General features: G+C 36.5%; 1 protein-coding gene across 4 annotated transcripts in view; it reads left to right on the top strand.

The window, feature by feature from the left end:
- Positions 1–18364, top strand: part of GBE1 (1,4-alpha-glucan branching enzyme 1) — a 172872-nt gene that overhangs the window by 37582 nt on the left and 116926 nt on the right. For all 4 annotated transcript variants that reach the window (XM_075033942.1, XM_075033944.1, XM_075033945.1 and 1 more), the window contains exons 2-3: positions 1132–1301; positions 11118–11233. In XM_075033942.1, the coding sequence (XP_074890043.1) occupies positions 1132–1301; positions 11118–11233 (286 nt within the window). The remainder of the gene's footprint in view (positions 1–1131; positions 1302–11117; positions 11234–18364) is intronic.

The raw sequence follows: 18364 nt of genomic DNA, 5'->3' as shown, positions 1-18364 counted from the left end.
TACATTAGAGGTTTAGGGCATTTAAAGACATTGAGTTCCTGGAGCGTGTTCAGAGAAGGGCAACCGAGTTGGTGAGGGGCCTGGAGCACAAGTCTTATGAGGAGCGGCTGAGAGAGCTGGGGCTGTTTAGCCTGGAGAAAAGGAGGCTGAGGAGAGACCTTATCGCTCTCTACAACTGCCTGAAGGGGGGCTGTAGTGAGGTGGGTGCTGGTCTCTTCTGTCAGGTGGCTGGATACAGGACAAGAGGAAATGGCCTCAAGTTGAGGCAAGGGAGATTTAGGTTAGATATGAGGAAAAATTTTTTTACTGAGAGGGTTGTCAGACATTGGAATGGGCTGCCCAGGGAAGTGGTTGAGTCACCATCCCTGGAGATATTCAGAAAGCGAGTATTGTACTTCAGGACATGGTTTAGTGGGCATGGTTGATGGTTAGACTCGATCTTGAAGGTCTTTTCCAACCTAAATGATTCTGTGATTTCAAGCCCTACTGGTATAAGTAGGTTATGGTCCAAATAATTACTTCCATGAAGCGGTAATTTTGTTTTCCAAATCATTGAAGTGTCAGGGGACTGCAAAGTCTTGCTGATGGTCTCTGTAAAGAGGTTGCCTAAGGGGCTGCTTTCTGTAAGTGCCAGACTAGTTTCTCCATACTTATATGCTGTACTGCAAACTTCTCAGTGTCTTGAGATTGTCTATTAAAACTGGCTGTGAGAGATGTAGCAGGCCTATACAATTCTCCCTAGGAGGCCTGTGGCTGATATTAATAAGATGGAGGAAAAAGTGCTAGGCTGTTCAGAGTGTGAAGTTTTCCTGTTGTGTAGTTATACTATGATTTCTTGACTGCCAATCAGGAGTTGTAGTCTTAGACTTAAAAGTGCAGACTTCCCATAAAGTAGAGAAAATACAGACAAACGTGAAGATTGCAACTTTGTACTGTGTAACAACCATGGAAAAATTGTACGGTTGTATTTGATGTTTTTTATTTCTGTAGAAGACAGTGAATCTGATATTACTGTTTTAGGATGTAGTGTGATGGTGTGTCTCAATATTTTTTAATGTTCTCACACTTGTTAATGTAAGAAAGGCACTTAACTAAACTTTCTAAAAAAACCTTATCTATTTTCATTGAAAGGTATTCTCTGTTTTATAACCGCTTGAAGAACATTGAGGAAAATGAAGGAGGCCTTGATAAATTTTCAAAAAGTTACAAAACCTTTGGCGTTAACCAATTTGTCGATGGCGGAATATATTGCAAAGAGTGGGCACCGGGAGCAGAAGCAGTGTTTCTCGCAGGTGACTTCAGTAAGTATTTTTAGGAATATTTCTTCTCTCCTGCACTATGTTTTAGATGAGTATCCTCTTCACTTAAAGACAATTTTGTAGCAATGTTGAAATTCTGATAGTAAAAATGCATGTCACAGCTTAAGCTAATAATATTTTACTCTACATTGCAGTAGCCTAAGAATGTACATGTTTCTATTGTATGGTCAGTGTTAGGCATATCTTTTCTGTTTTTAAATACCCACAAGGTGATGTAAAGGTTCTAGTCTGATCACACTGCAACTTTAGGCTATGTCTAAACCACCTGAGGTTCTTCCTGAAGCTCTACAGTTAAGCTTCTATAAAACCGTATGCAGAGAAGAAGAAATAACAGTAGAATAATTTGCTTTATCTTCTTTTACTGATCTAACAACAGTGTTGCCCGAGGACCAAGGCCCTTTGGAATTCCCACTCATCATGAGAGTGTAGACAAAAGTCCTGCTGGAAAATGGTAACCTAAAATCAAACTAACCTGCTTGTGAAAGAGTAGGTGGTACTCTGTTTTGAGGGGAGGAGAAGGCAGGATGTTAGCAAAACAGGATGGTGGCAGGATTGCATGGAGGAATTGCATTGCTTACTCTGAGAACCAGGAAGATGATTCACTTTGAACTTGAGACAAAATTATAAATTTGCTCCTTATTCAGAATGCTAGCTACACTCAAATCATGTTCGGCAAATTCTTAAATGGAAGTGACATGCATTTTTGCTCTTAAATCCTGCAATACTAATTCTACTCTCTCCTTTTTTTGGTGTGTGTGTGGGGGGGCGGTGAGGAGTTTTGTTCTTTTTTTTCCCCTTTCATCTCTCTACTCTATCCCTTCTTCAGGATTAGGTGTTAGTCTATCAAGGTACTATACTAGGAATTTCATTGCTGGCTCTTAGTGAACTGGGACTTTATCTCTGAAATGATTTTGTTCATTTAACTGCATTTCAGAAGTATGCAGTGTTATTTATCCAACTTTTGTTTTGTGGAAATACTGATCTGGTGAATGTTCAGTGTGTGTATTTATATTACTAAAAAGTATATGAATTGCCAATTTGAGGCAGTTAACTACTTCTGCTTAAACAAAAAGTTAAATGTTGAGTTTTCCTTCTTAGCCCTGTTTGAGGAAACTATTAAAAGGACAAACTCTGTATTTGAGGAAAGAAGCCATGAACTTGAAATTGTATGTGCTTGTATAACTTCAAAACGATAAGACTCATTACATATGCCATAGTAGTATCTGGTGGTGCTTTCTAAAGTACTGTGGTTAAGCTTCTGTAAAAATGTGCGCAGAAATAAATGGACTACCCCGGCAATGTTTTTCAGATACATTGCTAAGGTTTTTTTAGTGCTTCTTCACTATCTGTTTTAGTACTGTTTTTTTCAATAGTCCTAAGATCAATACACTAATAAATAGAATAAGCAAAAGAGTTTAAATACTCACATTGTGCTTCAGTTTCCAAACAGTCATAAAATACATCTATTTTAATTGTCAGAAAGTTCTATTTTCTCTTTTTCTTTAAGAACTCAATGGGAGGGTCTGTGTCCACTATTCACTGTGATAATTTGAGTCTACAGACAATGATTACTTTTGTAAAAATATTTTAGTTTTGATGCAGAAGACAAAGATAAAAGTTAGTGCACTGCTGTTTTCAGCCATGATCCTGTTTGATGTGGTTAACCTAGTGAATGATAGAGTAGCTTTCCTTTAAATACTCCTTGTCTTTTCATTGAAATAGACATTGATAAAATAGGTTAGCGTAGTACTTGAATTTTAATATGGAAATCACGTATGTCCTCTGATTCAAAACTGAATAATGAATCATGAGTGTAGTTCACCTACTGCTAGATAATAGTGATTTCAGCTATCAATACTGGTTGCAAGACAATGAGATGAGGTTATTTTAATAGCTCAATTTTATGTGTACAAACACACAGAAGATTCTCCTCCTTACCCCTCCTCTACTCACTGCAACCCCACCCATTGCTCAAGCTTTTTATGTGCTGTGATGGGTATAATAGTCTTTAAGTTAAATTACTCAACACAGTTGGAGACTAGAATGCGTTTGTTTTAAGTATGTATTGTAACAGATGGCCATTTTAAAACCAGACTTTTTAATGAAATTAATGTCTAATATTTTGAAAAGAAGATATAACTTGTAAATTGGCTTGGCAGACTAGGGGGGGAAGTGCACATATACCAGAATATAGTAGCTAAAAATTGGAATGGTTTTCTAAACTCTACTTCATTTAAAATATTTTACGTAATATATGATATGAAGCAGAAATTTAGGACTAATATCTTAGAGTAGTTGTATCTAGATGCTAATGAAATGTGGCAGTAAGAAGTTAAAAGACTAAAAAGAAATTCATTTTAACGTGGAAAAACTGTGTTTGTCCTATATATCATATTCATCAGTCACAGGAAAGTATTCATTCCCACAGGGCAAGATAATGTACTCAGAAAGCCTAGAGGAATGGAAAATTGTCATTCAATTCAGATGAGCTTTAATAATATTCTGAAGAGAAATTGGGTTGCAAAACCCTAAGATTTAGATTCAGGTTGCTACAGATATGTTTAATTAAAACTGAATCCCTTTAACCTTCCTTTAAGTTTTCAAGCGGGTTAAAGTCTCAAACTAAATTTATGATTAAATTGTATTTAAAATAAGTATCAGGATTGCTTTTAATAAGAATTTTTTTATAAAACTTTTTATAAAGAGATATGTAATTGAACCGTGGGGGGAAGTTGGAAATCTTATACAAAGAAACTAACATGGGACTTAAATGACAGCAGCTCTTTAGGTTTTAAACTGAAATATGATGGTATAGAACATAAAACCAGTCAAGTCATGCTTTGTTTTTTCACTCTGTTGTAAGGAGATGGGGATAGCAGTGTTTTCTCAGTTTTTTACTTAATATTGTTGTCTGCAAATCTCTTAGATGTTTGATGGAAAGACACAAAAATTGACACAAAATGTTAGTCCCTGCTACTTAATCTGATAAGTTTTTGAGGATCAAAAACTAGTAAAAAATATAATGGCAAGTGCAGGCTGTGTTACAGAGAACTTGAACTTCTTTCAGAATTTATTATTAAGCTGATAATAGTTGATAATAGCTTTATTATGAACTGTGCTTAAAATAAACATGACTAATTTATTTCTGTAATTGTATACATTTGAAGCTTCAGTCCTGCAAATGTAAAGTTTTTTGTGAATGACTTTTATGCCTTATAGCAGACAATGAAAGCTTTGATATTAAGATATTTTGGCCCAAATTATGGTATTTTTGTACCTCATTCTGAGACACTTGTAATGAATGAGATAGCTTGTATTTATAGAATAATTCTTGGTATCACTGTGCATTCTTGAAAAAAGCTGGAATCTAGTAGTAGCACACAAATCTGTATTTGGATTGGAGAAGAAAAAACACAAATGGAAGAAAATCCCAATACTTCCAGAGTTCTTTTTTGTCTCTTCTTTGAAACTCCATAATTGGAGAGAAAAAGGTATTATATCTGTTGGTATTCTGGTATGATGCTTTACTCTATCTGAAAAGTATTAAACGAACATCCAAAACCATTAAGATTTGTTGATCAGTACTCTTAGCATCTCAGTAAATCGAGTGTATGAGGCAATTAGTCAGCTGAATTTCTGATACTAGAGGCAGGATCAACATTATAGCTACCTTAAAAACTCTCAGTGATAACACACTGAATATTTTATTTGTTTGCTGTATGCTGAGGAACTCGGTGGCTACTGGCAATTTATTGCTACTTTACAATCGACTATTTCAAAGTAAGACACTGAACTGCAAGTTTTCAGGGTAGCCCGCAGAATTTCTTTGGGAATTAGAACATTCAAAACTGTATTTGGCCATGCAGAGACTCAGTAGGTTATCTGTAAACAATATTTTAATTTAAAAAAAAAGTTACTGGCCTTAAGAAGCTTGAAAGAGTTAAGTATGTATATGCTAATTTGCAAGTCAGTATTTGATATAATACATTGTCATACTTGTGGTTTCTGTTCTTCAGTTCCCTTTTTGTTTTTCTCTGCCTTCCCTTCCCTCCCAGCTAATGTTAGATCTAAAATGTTGATCACTCTGGAATGTCTGTTTGGTTTTGTTTCTGCTTCCTTTTTCTTGCACTAGTGGGGAAGGCTTCTGCTGGGGCTGGAGGGTGGAGGGAGGGAGGGTGGGGTGGTTGGTTTTGGGGGAAGGTTTATTTCTTATTTAAGTTTTGACAAGCTTCCTTCAGAGCAAAGACAGGGGAACTTAAGCCACTAGCCCTCATCGTCTGGGTATCTGACAGCTGACTTGAAACTTTTCATATTCTAGAATGTTGGTTTTGTTTGTTTTTTTTTTTTTTTCCCCAGACTTGACTCAAACTTTTACTGAAATGGAGTCTAGATACTACTATGATGTGATACTGAACTTCTTACTACTTTCTTCAAAGATTTTAATAGGAAAATACCTAGATTTCATGAGTGCTATACTTCTGTGGCTGCAGACAACTGAAGGCAGTTGACTGAATTATAAGCTGCTATTAATATCCAGGGAGACATCCTATCTGAGAAGTTTGTTTGTATGTCAGTGTTTGAGCTGTTTAATCACTTTTTAAGCAGATTATGTTAATGACCCTGCTATTGAGCTGTTGGAAATTGGGCAATGTAGAAGGAAGATGACCTAATTGGCTACTATATAGAACAGTATAGTGTCCTTAGAGAATATCTCCATTTACGTTCTGGTTTCATATTCCAAGCAGATGGTATAAAGGCATTTTGTGGGATAGTGGGATTTTGATGCTCCTTCCCTTGTCTGAACTGCTATTTGTTTGGTATTTTCCTCAAGGAAGCTGTGTGAATGCTTGCTGGACTCTATTCTCTTTGAGCATCTTTCAGTTTATCAGAAGTATGTGGAATGTAGAAATAAAATTGCTCTAAGAGATGAGTTTATTGCACTGGAGAATTCAACCTCAGGTTATGAAGTTTCTTCACTTTTGAAAAAATAGTTAAAACATTGCATTAATGTATCAGCTCTTGCATTGGAACAAGTGCATGATTTGGTCAATATGCAAGAAGTATTCCTTTCCCCTGCAAGAAGCAAGAAGAGTGTTAATTTCTGATTTGAAACTCCAAGTTAAGCTGTGAGCCACATGACAAGTATATAGCCATACAGCTAAAGTGAAAACAAAACCAGGAGATGGAACAAGTCACTTAAGTTATAGTTGGAAGTATTGCATTGGAATTGAGTTTTAATGACAAATGGTAGAATCCAAGCTATTATAATTTGAATTCAGTTCTAGATTAAAGCTCAGTTCATGATTCTTCGTCATGCTAAGGGTGTAGTTCTGAGCAAGAAGTTCTCTTGTGCCTCATGTTGCTGAGGTAGGATGTAATGTTTAAATAATTGGCTGGGTTTGGAAGATCTAACCAGAGATGAGAGAAACTAAAAGTACCAGGCTATTTGAGGTCTTCCATGTTGGATTAAGACATATCTGAGGCCTGAACTTTTGTAAAGAAGCTCTTGTCTTTGTCTTTGTCTATGGCTTATGGGTTTTCCATGATGGTGTCCTCTTTTCCTAAAACCTATTCAAGCTGATTATTTGAACTTCTGCTGGTAATCTTACCAGTCTTTTTCTGTTGGTAGCTATCGGCAGAGTCTTTGAAGTCCCTGTTCTCAAGCTAAGGTATTTCTTTTGCCTTTACATTTTCAACTTCTGAATAGTCTGCTATTCAGTTTTTGGTTGGTTGGGTTTGGTTTTTTTTTTCCCCTTGAGACATTTTTGTCTATGTTTTGCCAAAAAATCTGAAAACTAAGCAATAAAACTGAGAGAAGCCTGAGCTGCCGTTTCTTTGAAGGAAGCCTTCAGTTTTCAGGGTGTTTTAACTTTTTATGCCTCTTGCCTTAATACAAAGCAATATTTTTTTTGTTATAACCTTCCTAAATAAGTTCCTTTCTAGGGGTAAGTAGTAAACAAAGGTTTTAAGTAGGACCATCTGACAGATGGGTATTGCTTTGCATTTATTCTTAAGTCATGAACTGTGGACATCCAGTAATGAAGGACTGTGGCTGAGAAGAAGAGTTAACAGGAGCATCCAGTATTGCTAGCAGGTGGAGGGAAAAGCATAAGCAACTTGGGCAGAATTGTTAAAGCAGCCTCTAGAGAGCAGAGATGCCTAAAGGGGTAGAGATGCAACCATTCCTCCCCCTAAAGGAGGGAAGAGAGGTGGTTGTAACAGAGTTCATGAGAATGTAAGAATTCAATGGTTTTGGTGTGCGTAATGAACTCGACTTCAGTCACTTTCCCCCAGTGAATTTTATAGAGACTGTGCCTAAGACTTTTTGCTCTAACTTCATTTTGCTCAGTATTAGCGAGTTATCACCTGGCATGTTTGCTTCAGTTTTGGCAGTGTAATCAAGAGGTACAGCTCAACTGGAAAGAGTTTCATGAAAAGCAATGGAGATGATGATCAGATATCTATGGGGAGGAAGAAGGTTGAAAGAGTTGGTAGTAATTCCCATAAGAAGGTGTCCTAGTTTCGTCTGGGACAGAGTTAATTTTCTTCCTAGTAGTTGGTATAGTGCTGCGTGTTGGGTTCAGTATGAGAAGAATGTTGATAACACACTGATGTTTCAGTTGTTGCTGAGCAGTGTTTACACTAAGTCAAGGACTTTTCAGCTTCTCAGACTGCCCTGCCAGTGAGGAGGCTGGAGGGGCACAAGAAGTTGGGATGGGACACAGCCAGGGCAGCTGGCCCAAACTGGCCCAAAGGGATATTCCATACCATGTGACATCATGCCCAGTACATAAACTAGGGGGAAAGCAGGTTGGGGGCTGCTGCCTGGGAACAGGCTGGGCATTGGTCAGTTGGTGGTGAGCAATTTTTTCACTTGCATCACCTGTTTTTCTTGGGTTTTCTTTCTTTCTTTTTTTTGCTGTTTTCCTTTTCATTACATTTTATTTTATTTCAATCATTTAAACTGTTCTCATCTCAGCCCATGAGTTTTCTTGCTTTTACCCTTCTGATTCTCTGCCCATCCCACTGGGTGGGGGAGTGAGCAAGTGGCTGTGTGGTGCTTAGGTGCCAACTGGGGTTAAACCATGACAGAAGCTCTTGACTATTATAAATCCTAACAGGTTCCTTAAAGCAGTCTTCTTGCAACTACTTAAGAATTTTGTTACTTTTTTCATCTTTTTTCTGTTTTCCTATTTTTTGCCCAAATTGTTTCTCAGACAGTTTAGCTGTTTGCTGTTTAAAAGAAAATTTCAGTTTTAACTCTTATTTTTTCCAAGTCCCAAATTCCTAGTCATGTAGAATACATCTTTTTTAAGATTCCCTGGAATAAACTAAATATATGTATTATAGTGTATAAACACTATATATAGTGTCTGTAGTTTTAATGTTCTTTTAAGGAGGATTGCTTTATTGCTAAGGTATTGTTTGTTTGATGTTGGTCTTAGTAGTCTTAGTAGATGTTAGTACTGTTTTTTTTATTATTTTTTCAATTGAAGCTTCAGAGTAAAACCAAGGGGGAAGACCCATCTACATCTTACTAATATACAAGCTCTTCTGCTGTTAAGCAAGCAATAGTTTAGTAAATACTTTCCTTCTGCTAATGTGTGTATTTTGTCTGCACTATCCAAATATCTTAATTGTGATTAAAAACTATCATCTAAATAAAGTACTGAGTTAATTGTGTTTCTGTTTTTGAGCATGGGGAATGTGTTATTATAAAATCTTCATTGGTTTTGACCTTGTTCTCCACTGTAAAATGAATAGGTACTAGAATATTTGTCTTACATAGTTATTTTTGTCACATTGTCTAGCCTGTTTGATTTGTGCCTTTCAGTTTTGTTCCTTAAAGATTTGCAGTTCTCAGGCTTAAACAGCTGTGTAAGAGCAACTAGCAACTTACTTTGAAAGCAGCCTAGTCTTTCTCTGAAACTCAAGGTGTCCATATATCATTAGAGAAGATTATCTTTTTGTTGCACAGCAGGTAATATTTTTGATTACTGATGTTTAGGAGAGTATGCATGTTGATGAAAATAACTTCTTCATTTCTCTACCTCACCTGTTGTGATTTCCATGGTGCCAAAAGTGATGATCCTGCTCCAGTGGCATGTCCAGTTTTTTACTGAATTGCTTTTAACCCTGACTACCATGTTTAGTAGCCATATTGTTTTATACTAACTTAAACTAGTCATGGAACTACAGTTTAGGGCGTGAGCAGTTTGTTAGCTGTCTTAGAGTACCTGCTTAAGATTATTCATTGTATCTCCTGTAAATAGGAGGTCACTGAAGGCTGCTTTTTCTTTCATTGAGGTGTTTGGGTTTTTTGGTGTGGGTTTTTTTATGGCAGGACATGGCACGCAAATAGATTAGCATGCAGGAAGATTAGCATGTGTTGCTTTAATGTCTTGCAGTTCAATTTTTCTGTGTTGACTGGTTTCTTGTTAGCTTAGGAGTCTCTGTTGCCTAGAACTATGTGAGATAGACATGTTTCAAGGCAAAAAAAAGTAATTTTCAAACTTGTTGTGATTTAACCACTTTATGTACTGGGCATGATGTCACATGGTATGGAATACCTGTTTGGGCCAGCTCCCTGGCTGTGTCCCATCCCAACTTCTTGTGCCCCTCCGGCCTCCTCTCTGGCAGGGCAGTCTGAGAAGCTGAAAAGTCCTTGACTTAGTGTAAACATTGCTCAGCAGCAACTGAAACATCAGTGTGTTATCAATATTCTTCTCATACTGAACCCAAAACATAACACTATACCAGCTACTAGGAAGAAAATTAACTCTGTCCCAGACGAAACCAGAACAAAACTTGGTTTGCCACTTCCTTCTAGCCTCGAAATGCTTACATATACCTAAGTCTGTCAGTTCAGAAGCTTTATATTCAGTCTCATTCATATGAGTTAACCTTTGAACATGCATGCAGACACACAAGACCTTCTTGACAGATGTGTGTTCAGTTAGGCATATCATAATGACCAACCTTGCACATCTCCAGTGCTCAGTGAATCCAAAGAGGACAAAGAATCTCGACTTATGGAATGTAAGCTTGGTTCAGTAAACTTTTTTAATGAAAAAGGAATCTTCTTCAAGACTTACTTAAATAAAGCTGTGGCATTTCAGGTCATATTTCCTGGCTGTGGTGTTATTGTCTAGCATTGTGTGGTTTCTTAGCCATTGTTAGTAAGTTTGTCTGCAGTTTGCCCTTTATTTTTCCTATTTTATACACTTAATGAGTATTATTAATAGGACATCAACTTGCCAAAGTGAGAGTCGGTGAGCAGTGTGTGTGTGTATCCAAACCTGGTTTGAGCATTCAATTTATGGAGGTTGTTTTTGGTTACTCCATAATCAGCAGCTGCTGATTAGGTTTTTTTTTTCCCATAGTGTTATAACAAATATTTTTACTGGCTTGTTTAGGATGTGAGGTTTTTGGTTTTAAATCTATATTTAGCATTACTCTTCAGCCATTATTTTTCATACCGCTGTGACTTTGTGGTATTAAAATCAGTAGTGTTTGGGGCTGGCGGTGGTGGTGTTATTTTGACTTTGATCAAAGACAGTGAGGTAGAAATAACTTATTCGTTGTCAAATTAGAATTGGAGTACGGTTTCTTAGTGAAAATCTTACACATTTTATTGAACTTCTTTTGAATGTGTATAGTAGTATCAGATATAAAAGTATTTGTGTCTGCTGTCACTGAAGATTACTCTGAAACAGATAGAAAACACTGTTATACCTTTGATTTGTAATTGGACACATCTTAAGATAAATACACTTAGTATTATTTCTTATATTGCAGATGGCTGGGATCCATTTTCTCATCCATATAAGAAGATGGAATATGGGAAGTGGGAGTTGTTCATTCCACCTGGGCAAGATGGTTATCCTCCTGTGCCCCATGGATCAAAGTTAAAGGTGTTGGTTCTAGACTTATTCTGTCCAATTCTTGTAACCTTTCTTACTCAGTTGACCTTTTTGTTTTCTTCTAAATAACTTCATCTTCTTTTAATTGTTCTAAGAAGTGGATTCAGTTTATCTACTTGTGCAAAGTGACCTCAATGAGTGAAACATTAACATCTCTGTGATGCTTAGGAACAGGCATATGTGGCTGAAATGTGGATATAGTTTTCCTCTTGTGACATGATACAATATACAGTATTTACATATTGATAATTTGAAAAATAAGTAATGTATAGATAAAGTCTCTCTGTATTTGATGCAACTACTCAAGATTAAGATTCTATTCACAAAAATCACCAAGGTATTGAGATTTGATCCTTTCAATCATGGCTTTTCAGGTGATCTTTTTTGTTGCTTTAATTAATGGTACATGCAACTTTGTAAAACTTCTGCCTATTCTTTAGGAACTAAGGGTATTGAGCAGTAGGCTTAGGTTAAGTAAGTTAAACTAAATACAGATGCAGGTAAAACTTAGTTGTTTTTCGTCAGTTGTATTCTGTGAGTATCCATGAGCATAAAATCCTTCTCAGAAATCAATGGAAAGTGTCTTTGCGCTGTCAAATGCTACAGTTGTTATGCTTAGTGCAGATATACATAATGACAACTAACTATCAGTAGAGTTAATTATTTCTAGGTGAATACTGGTTTTAGTCAGAGATGTACTTCTGAGAATTTGAATTGTTGCAGTCAGAGCTTGAGCTCCAGAGATACCAGATGCTAATGGGGGACAGTAATGAGTTGTTAAGGAAAGAAATGTACTGAAATTTTCTATAGACTAGGAAAATTAAGAAACTGGGAGCATTTGTATGATACTACTATATTTTCAGGGCTCCCATCAACAAAACTATCACATTGATAAAATCCTCTTTTTTCTGCTGAAAATCAGCTTAGGTAAACAAGAAATCTGCTGAAACAAAGATATGCATAAAAATGCTCTGGAAATGCTTACTCAATGTGTGTGCTTATCTCTATGCTTTTTGTTATGGCCTATGAAATCATCCCAGTAATAAATTGAAATTTAGGAATAATCATCCAAGGATGAGAAAGCTGGTTTTGTTTTACAGAGCAGGAAAGAAAACAGTTGCCTGCAACTCAAATACAGTGATTATACAGTAGTGTATGAGATTGCTTAATATTAGCAATATTATGAGGTTACTTAATATTTTCCATGGCTTTGAGATGTAAGTAGGTTAGATTTTTTGATTGTTGCTAAATTTACCTTTTATGTTATTTCTATTGAGCTCTACAAAACTATTGAGCTCACCTACTGTAGAGTATTTTGTGCTCAGTGTAGGGGTAAGAGGTGTGAATGATGAGAAGTGTTAATAATTATTAACATAGCAGCAAAAAGCATATATTCTTAAGCACATTTGGAAAAACTTAAGACTTTTTTTTTCTGTTCACCTATATAGTCACTGGTCATATCTCCTATTTTGAAGTACAGGTCTTATAGTACTTTCTCTCTTTCCATTCACCATTTCCTTTGAAATATAAACTCCATAAAGCAAAGATTGCATTATGCATAATTTGTTTAGTATGCAGAATTTTTGACTACTGATTACTCTTGGTACTGATGTACTAGTAAGATGATTTGCTGTAGTTCTGTAGCTGTTCTGAGTCTTCTGAAAAGCCATGAGACTCATGCTGGCAGAGCAGAATGTGAGTTTGTTTTCATCTTTTTTTATTTTTTAATTTTTTTACACTGCCATTTCCTTAATTGTGCTTTTACATGGTCAGTTTCAAAGAAAGATGTATGCAGTTGTCAGTCACTCAAAATATGTGATTGCCAAACAGGTTCATGAAGCTGGACTGTTCTGTCTGCCTGTAAGATTCGCTTTTGAGTATGTATATTCTTGTCTTTAAAAGAAAAGTGCAAATATTTACAAACTTGATTCATAAGTGTACATAATCATAAGTGATGACTTCATCTGTATGGAACTGCTCCCAGCCTCATCTGTAACTTTGCTAATAATCTTTCATGGTGCTTTGTTTTTGTTCTGTGGTGCTTACACAACTGAACCTAACACATGACAATGTGTACTTTCCATGTATTTAGGTGGTATAACTAATGTGGAAAAAAAAGACTCCAGTTAAGGTAGTTCTAAAATGATTTATCTGTCACAAAAGCTGGAATAAGGTTGGAATATTCTGCATGGTAGGCATGTACGTTACCCTTGTGCTACAGCTGATCTTTTTATCTTCTCTCATTCCACTAATGGGTTCAGAAAACTGCTGCTCTTCTGTAAGGTTTCTTTGAGCTACATGGTTCTGTTAGATTATGATCATTCATAAATCTGTGTATTTTGGGGAACATAAGGATTTGTGTGGTAGTTTTGCAGTTCTTTGTTCATGTAGGAGCTGAGAATAATGGATTATCTGTAGATGGAAATTACTATGCAGATTGCAGAGCTAATGTTTAAACACACAGGCGCTATTGTCTGTGCGCTAGACTAGGCAACAAAAACTGTGTCTCCAGTAATGAAGGTATTGCCTTTTTTGCTTTACTAAAGAAGCATGGGGAATCACAGGTTTTAAAGTTGCTTTTACCAATATTATTCTTAAATATTTAAGTCAAAATAGTCAACTTTAGACATTTATGCAGTGATTTGATTAATCTGCTAGGGGATAAAAAGTCTCCTCCAGAAGGTCCTTATCTTTAGCTTTTGTCTACACTGTTTTTTAGTTTAGTTCTACACAGGCAAATGCCAAGTTCTGAAATGGTGGCAAGGTCATTCCTTTTAAATAAGTAATTTCTAAGCTAGAATGGGAAATGGATGGAGTGTAGCTCGTGACACTAATTTAGATCAGGTCACAAACTATTTTTGTAGGAAAATAAATGAGGAGCAGAGGTCAACATTTGCCTGTTTTCAATACTAGCAGACTGTCTACTGTACTTCTTCAGGCAGTCTTCTCATAAGTAAATATAAACATTGAAGAAGGTGAGTAATTAAAAAATGTGCTGTAGATCCTGATACATTTCTGTGTGAAGGGATGGATGCTTATGACAGTTGAGTGACTCCCTTGTGGATTATGACATCCATCTACAAAATAAGGTTACCTGCTATTAAAGGGCATTTTTTTTTTCTCCTGTGGATCAGTTGGAAGCTTAGGGTGAGTTAAGTGAACAAATATAGTAGTTGTGGTTGTGTGGTGTTTGCTTTTTTCTTTTAAACTTCTGACAGATGTTATAAGATGAGCACAGATTAAAAAACAAAAAACAAACTTTGTGCTTTAATAAATTAAGCCTCTTTGCCTCTGTTTCTTTATTCTAATGGGGGTAGTTTGAAAGGTGGTCTGGGACAACCAAAGTTTCTTTAAACATCAGCATGTTTGTCACTCCAACAGTGATGGCAGTTGGGGGGCAAGTGTGCTTATCTTCTTTCACGGTTGAAAATGACTGAATTCTTCCTTTGTTGTCAGAGTATTCTTAATTACCTTTTCACAGTATACAACAAGCTTTTAGAAAAATTAACATGGATAGGCTTCTTTACCAAGTCTCATCATGTGTTGTCATATGCATGCAGGAGTTTAATCAGTGTTCCACTTTTTCTTTTACTGTTTATTTATAAATGAGTTTTATAACTGCTTAAAAATACCAGTTAATTAAGTTTTCACTGCAGTCCGTAAGATCCTTAATTTGAAATAGTGTCATTGGAGTTTAGGGGTGGGGACAGTACTGGTAAAAATTGAGATCTTAGTATCTATAGTAGGGAGCTTGTTTAATATTCTTTTATAGGAATGCCAAGGAACAACACATAAAATGCAGAACAATTTGGACATAGAAGCCAGTAAGAATTCAAACCTAGATGGAAATAATTTCCAAATTCATGGGTAATGATCAAGTAGTTCTAAAATATTTTCATCCAGCTAAATAAGAACAGACAGTAAGATCAGTACTTCCAAAATATTGGCAATTATGATTGAGCTACCTGCTGCCCTGGAACATTGAGTAGGAGGAGATCTGTATAGTGGAACCACTAAGTTTCCTTCCATGAGCTGGAGAGGAAACAGTAAAATATTAGTAATTATTCAACTTTCTAGTAATGACAATAGACCTGTGATTTCTGAAATGATTTGACAGAACAAGAATTTTATATATTAATAAATTTATCTGACAACTTATCTGACAAGATGCTGGGTAAGTACATGAAATTAAAACACTGTCTGCAACTAAATATCACTTGTACGTTCACAAAATTTAGTTTAATGTAAGTGATTCTGGCTTACTTCTCTTGAGTTACCAAGGTGAGAGTCTGGATGGCTGACATGCCTCCCTAATGAAACTTTTACCAAGACCGAGGTAAAGATTAGGAAGTTGTCTGTAAAACATCAATGACTAAATTTGTTGGTTTCTTATTAAATTTTTGAAGCTGTATGAGTTAACTACAAATAGGTAGCTTTCTCAGATAGTTTTTATGTAATTAAGTGTAGGTAGATAAAAGTAAAAAAAAAAAATAATAAGGAAAACCTGTTTTATTGTTAATTTAAATTGGGTTTTAGCACATCATTTCTGGGCACCACAACAGCCTTCATAACTTCTCTGTGTATTCTGACAGTACTAATCATATACAGCTCAAGGAACAAACAACATAAATTTTCTCTGGAAAGGTCACCTCAGAAAATGGTAGAAACTTCTTAAAAAACTCTGCATTCCATCATTTGCTAAATCTATATCCTTTCCTCCTTCACACACATATATCTACGTGTGTGTATATATGTATCTAAATGGTAAACTTCATAGTTTTTTGAGAGTATCTTGTATTGTAACGAGATGATTAGATTTGATATCTTGTGCACTTGTTAACACAATATTCTTGTATTGATATTCCACTCTTACATGTTTGAGTGGTGTCTTGGTTTCACCTGGGATAGAGTTAATTGTCTTCCTAGTAGCTGGTACAGTGCTATGTTTTGGGTTCAGGATGAGAAGAATGTTGATAACACACTGATGATTTCAGTTGTTGCTAAGTAGTGTTTAGACTAAGTCAAGGATTTTTCAGCTTCTCATGCCCAGCCAGTGAGAAAGCTGGAAGGGCACAAGAAGTTGGCACAGGACACAGCCAGGCCACCTGATCCAAACTGGCCAAAGGGGTATTCCATACCATGGGACGTCATGCCTAGTATATAAGCTGGGGGGGAGTGGGAGGGATTGCCACTCGGGGACTAACTGGGTGTCAGTTGGTGGGTGGTGAGCAATTGCACTGTGCATCACTTGTATATTCCAATCCTTTTATTATCACTGTTGTCATTTTATTAGTGTTATCATTATCATTATTAGTTTCTTCTATTCTGTTCTATTAAACTGTTCTTATCTCATCCCATGAGTTTTACTTTTTTTCCCCTGATTTTCTCCCCTATCCCACTGGGTGGCAGGGGGAGTGAGTGAGTGGCTGTGTGGTGATTAGTTGCTGGCCGGGGTTAAACCATGTCAGGTGGTTTCAGTGTTTGCTGAACAGTAGTTATAGGTGCCCTTATTAAATTATGCAAAGGAGGAACTACTTTGAGTCAGAACACTAACAGAATAATCATGGTTAGAAGTACCTAAAAGTACATTTGTATCAGTGAGGTGCTGGGGAAAAGAAGGTTAGTTGTAAAGAATATTATCAAATCTTAATCCTTACAGTTTTTACTGCTGTATCCTATACTTTGTAGTAGATATGCATGCTCTGTGTTTAACTTGTAAACCTTGAAAAGGAATCAAACATGGTGAGCAGGTAGGTTAATCAGTGTTAGGGAACCAGTGTTAGTAAAATTCATCAAGTGCAATTACTGTCACTGATGAAGTAGGTGGTGCTGCAGCTGACCATACTGATCAGGAAGTCCAGTGGCATAGTATCAGACTGGCTTCCAGTTCAGGTCTCGCATGCTTCAAGCAGTCTGCAGTCAGTATGTGAAGGCATTTTTAATGAGAATGTGAAAACCCAGGAAACTTAATAATGGAATAACAGGCTGGTGGTTAGTATGCTAGGTATAGACGTGTAAAGTTATGGAGGTTTTCTCTGACATAAAATGTAAATAGAATCATAGAATACCAGATTGGAAGGGACCTCAAGGATCATCTGGTCAAACCTTTCTTGGCAAAAGCACGGTCTAGACATGATGGCCTAGCACCTTCTCCAGCTGAATCTTTGGTGTCCAGTGTTGAGGAATCCACCACCTCTCTGGGAGATTATTCCAATGACTGATTGTTCTCATTGTGAAATAGGTTATGCGCAGTCAGACAGCTTTTACAAAAGGAGCCCTAGGTATCCTAGAAGATACGAGTATGAAACTTGATTTCAATGGGAAGCTTCCTGAAGAAATGTTCATTGTTTTCTTACATGTACAAATACAAACACTTCTAATGTTTCTTGTTTTCACCTCAGCTGGGGGGGGGTGAGGAATATCCTTCTCATAGTCTGTTAAGTTCCATGTCACCTAAATTTCATGTCTTAAATGGTGTGTAGGATGGAAAAAAATAAAAATCGCCACATCTGCAAAGTTGAACAATGAATGAAACAAGTGTTCTGCAGCATGATGGTATATAACCTGCATGCAAGAAGGAGCACATATGGCATTCCTGGTGTTTTGAACTTTAGGGAACAGGACTCAAGTCATCTAGCGTACATATTTCTAGACATCAGTGGTGCTGAATGGGAAGTAAAGCATTAGTTAAATCTGTGGCAATAACCTTCATGTTTCATTGCTTGATTTGCAAGCCATGATCCTTCAGCAAGTTATTGTAGACTTCTCTGGGTTATGGATTAGGTTTACTAGCAGGAATAGTTGTTATCTCATTGGGTGGTAAATGGTCTCTTGACTTTGCCTGTTTGGATTTGGTAAACAATGTGCAACTACTCATGGACTCATAGGAGAGGTTGTAACAGTGATGAAGCATTGTAATGCAGTTGACTGTTGCTCTTTGGAGCCTTTTTTGCAGACTGAGCTCAGCACTGCAAAATATTCTTGTTCAGTTATTTTGGCAGGCTTGGTTCTCCTGTGACTTAGATTGCACAATCCTTGGTAGGAGTTTTTGCTATTGAAAAATAATTTCCTCTTAGTTTATCCATATAGAAGACTAATTGTTTCAATTGATATTAGGTGTGT

Source organism: Buteo buteo, chromosome 8, assembly GCF_964188355.1.
Source record: "Buteo buteo chromosome 8, bButBut1.hap1.1, whole genome shotgun sequence".
NCBI classification, from domain to species: domain Eukaryota; kingdom Metazoa; phylum Chordata; class Aves; order Accipitriformes; family Accipitridae; genus Buteo; species Buteo buteo.
The sequence above is the reverse complement of the archived record's forward strand: the minus strand, read 5'-3'. Positions and strand labels throughout refer to the sequence as shown.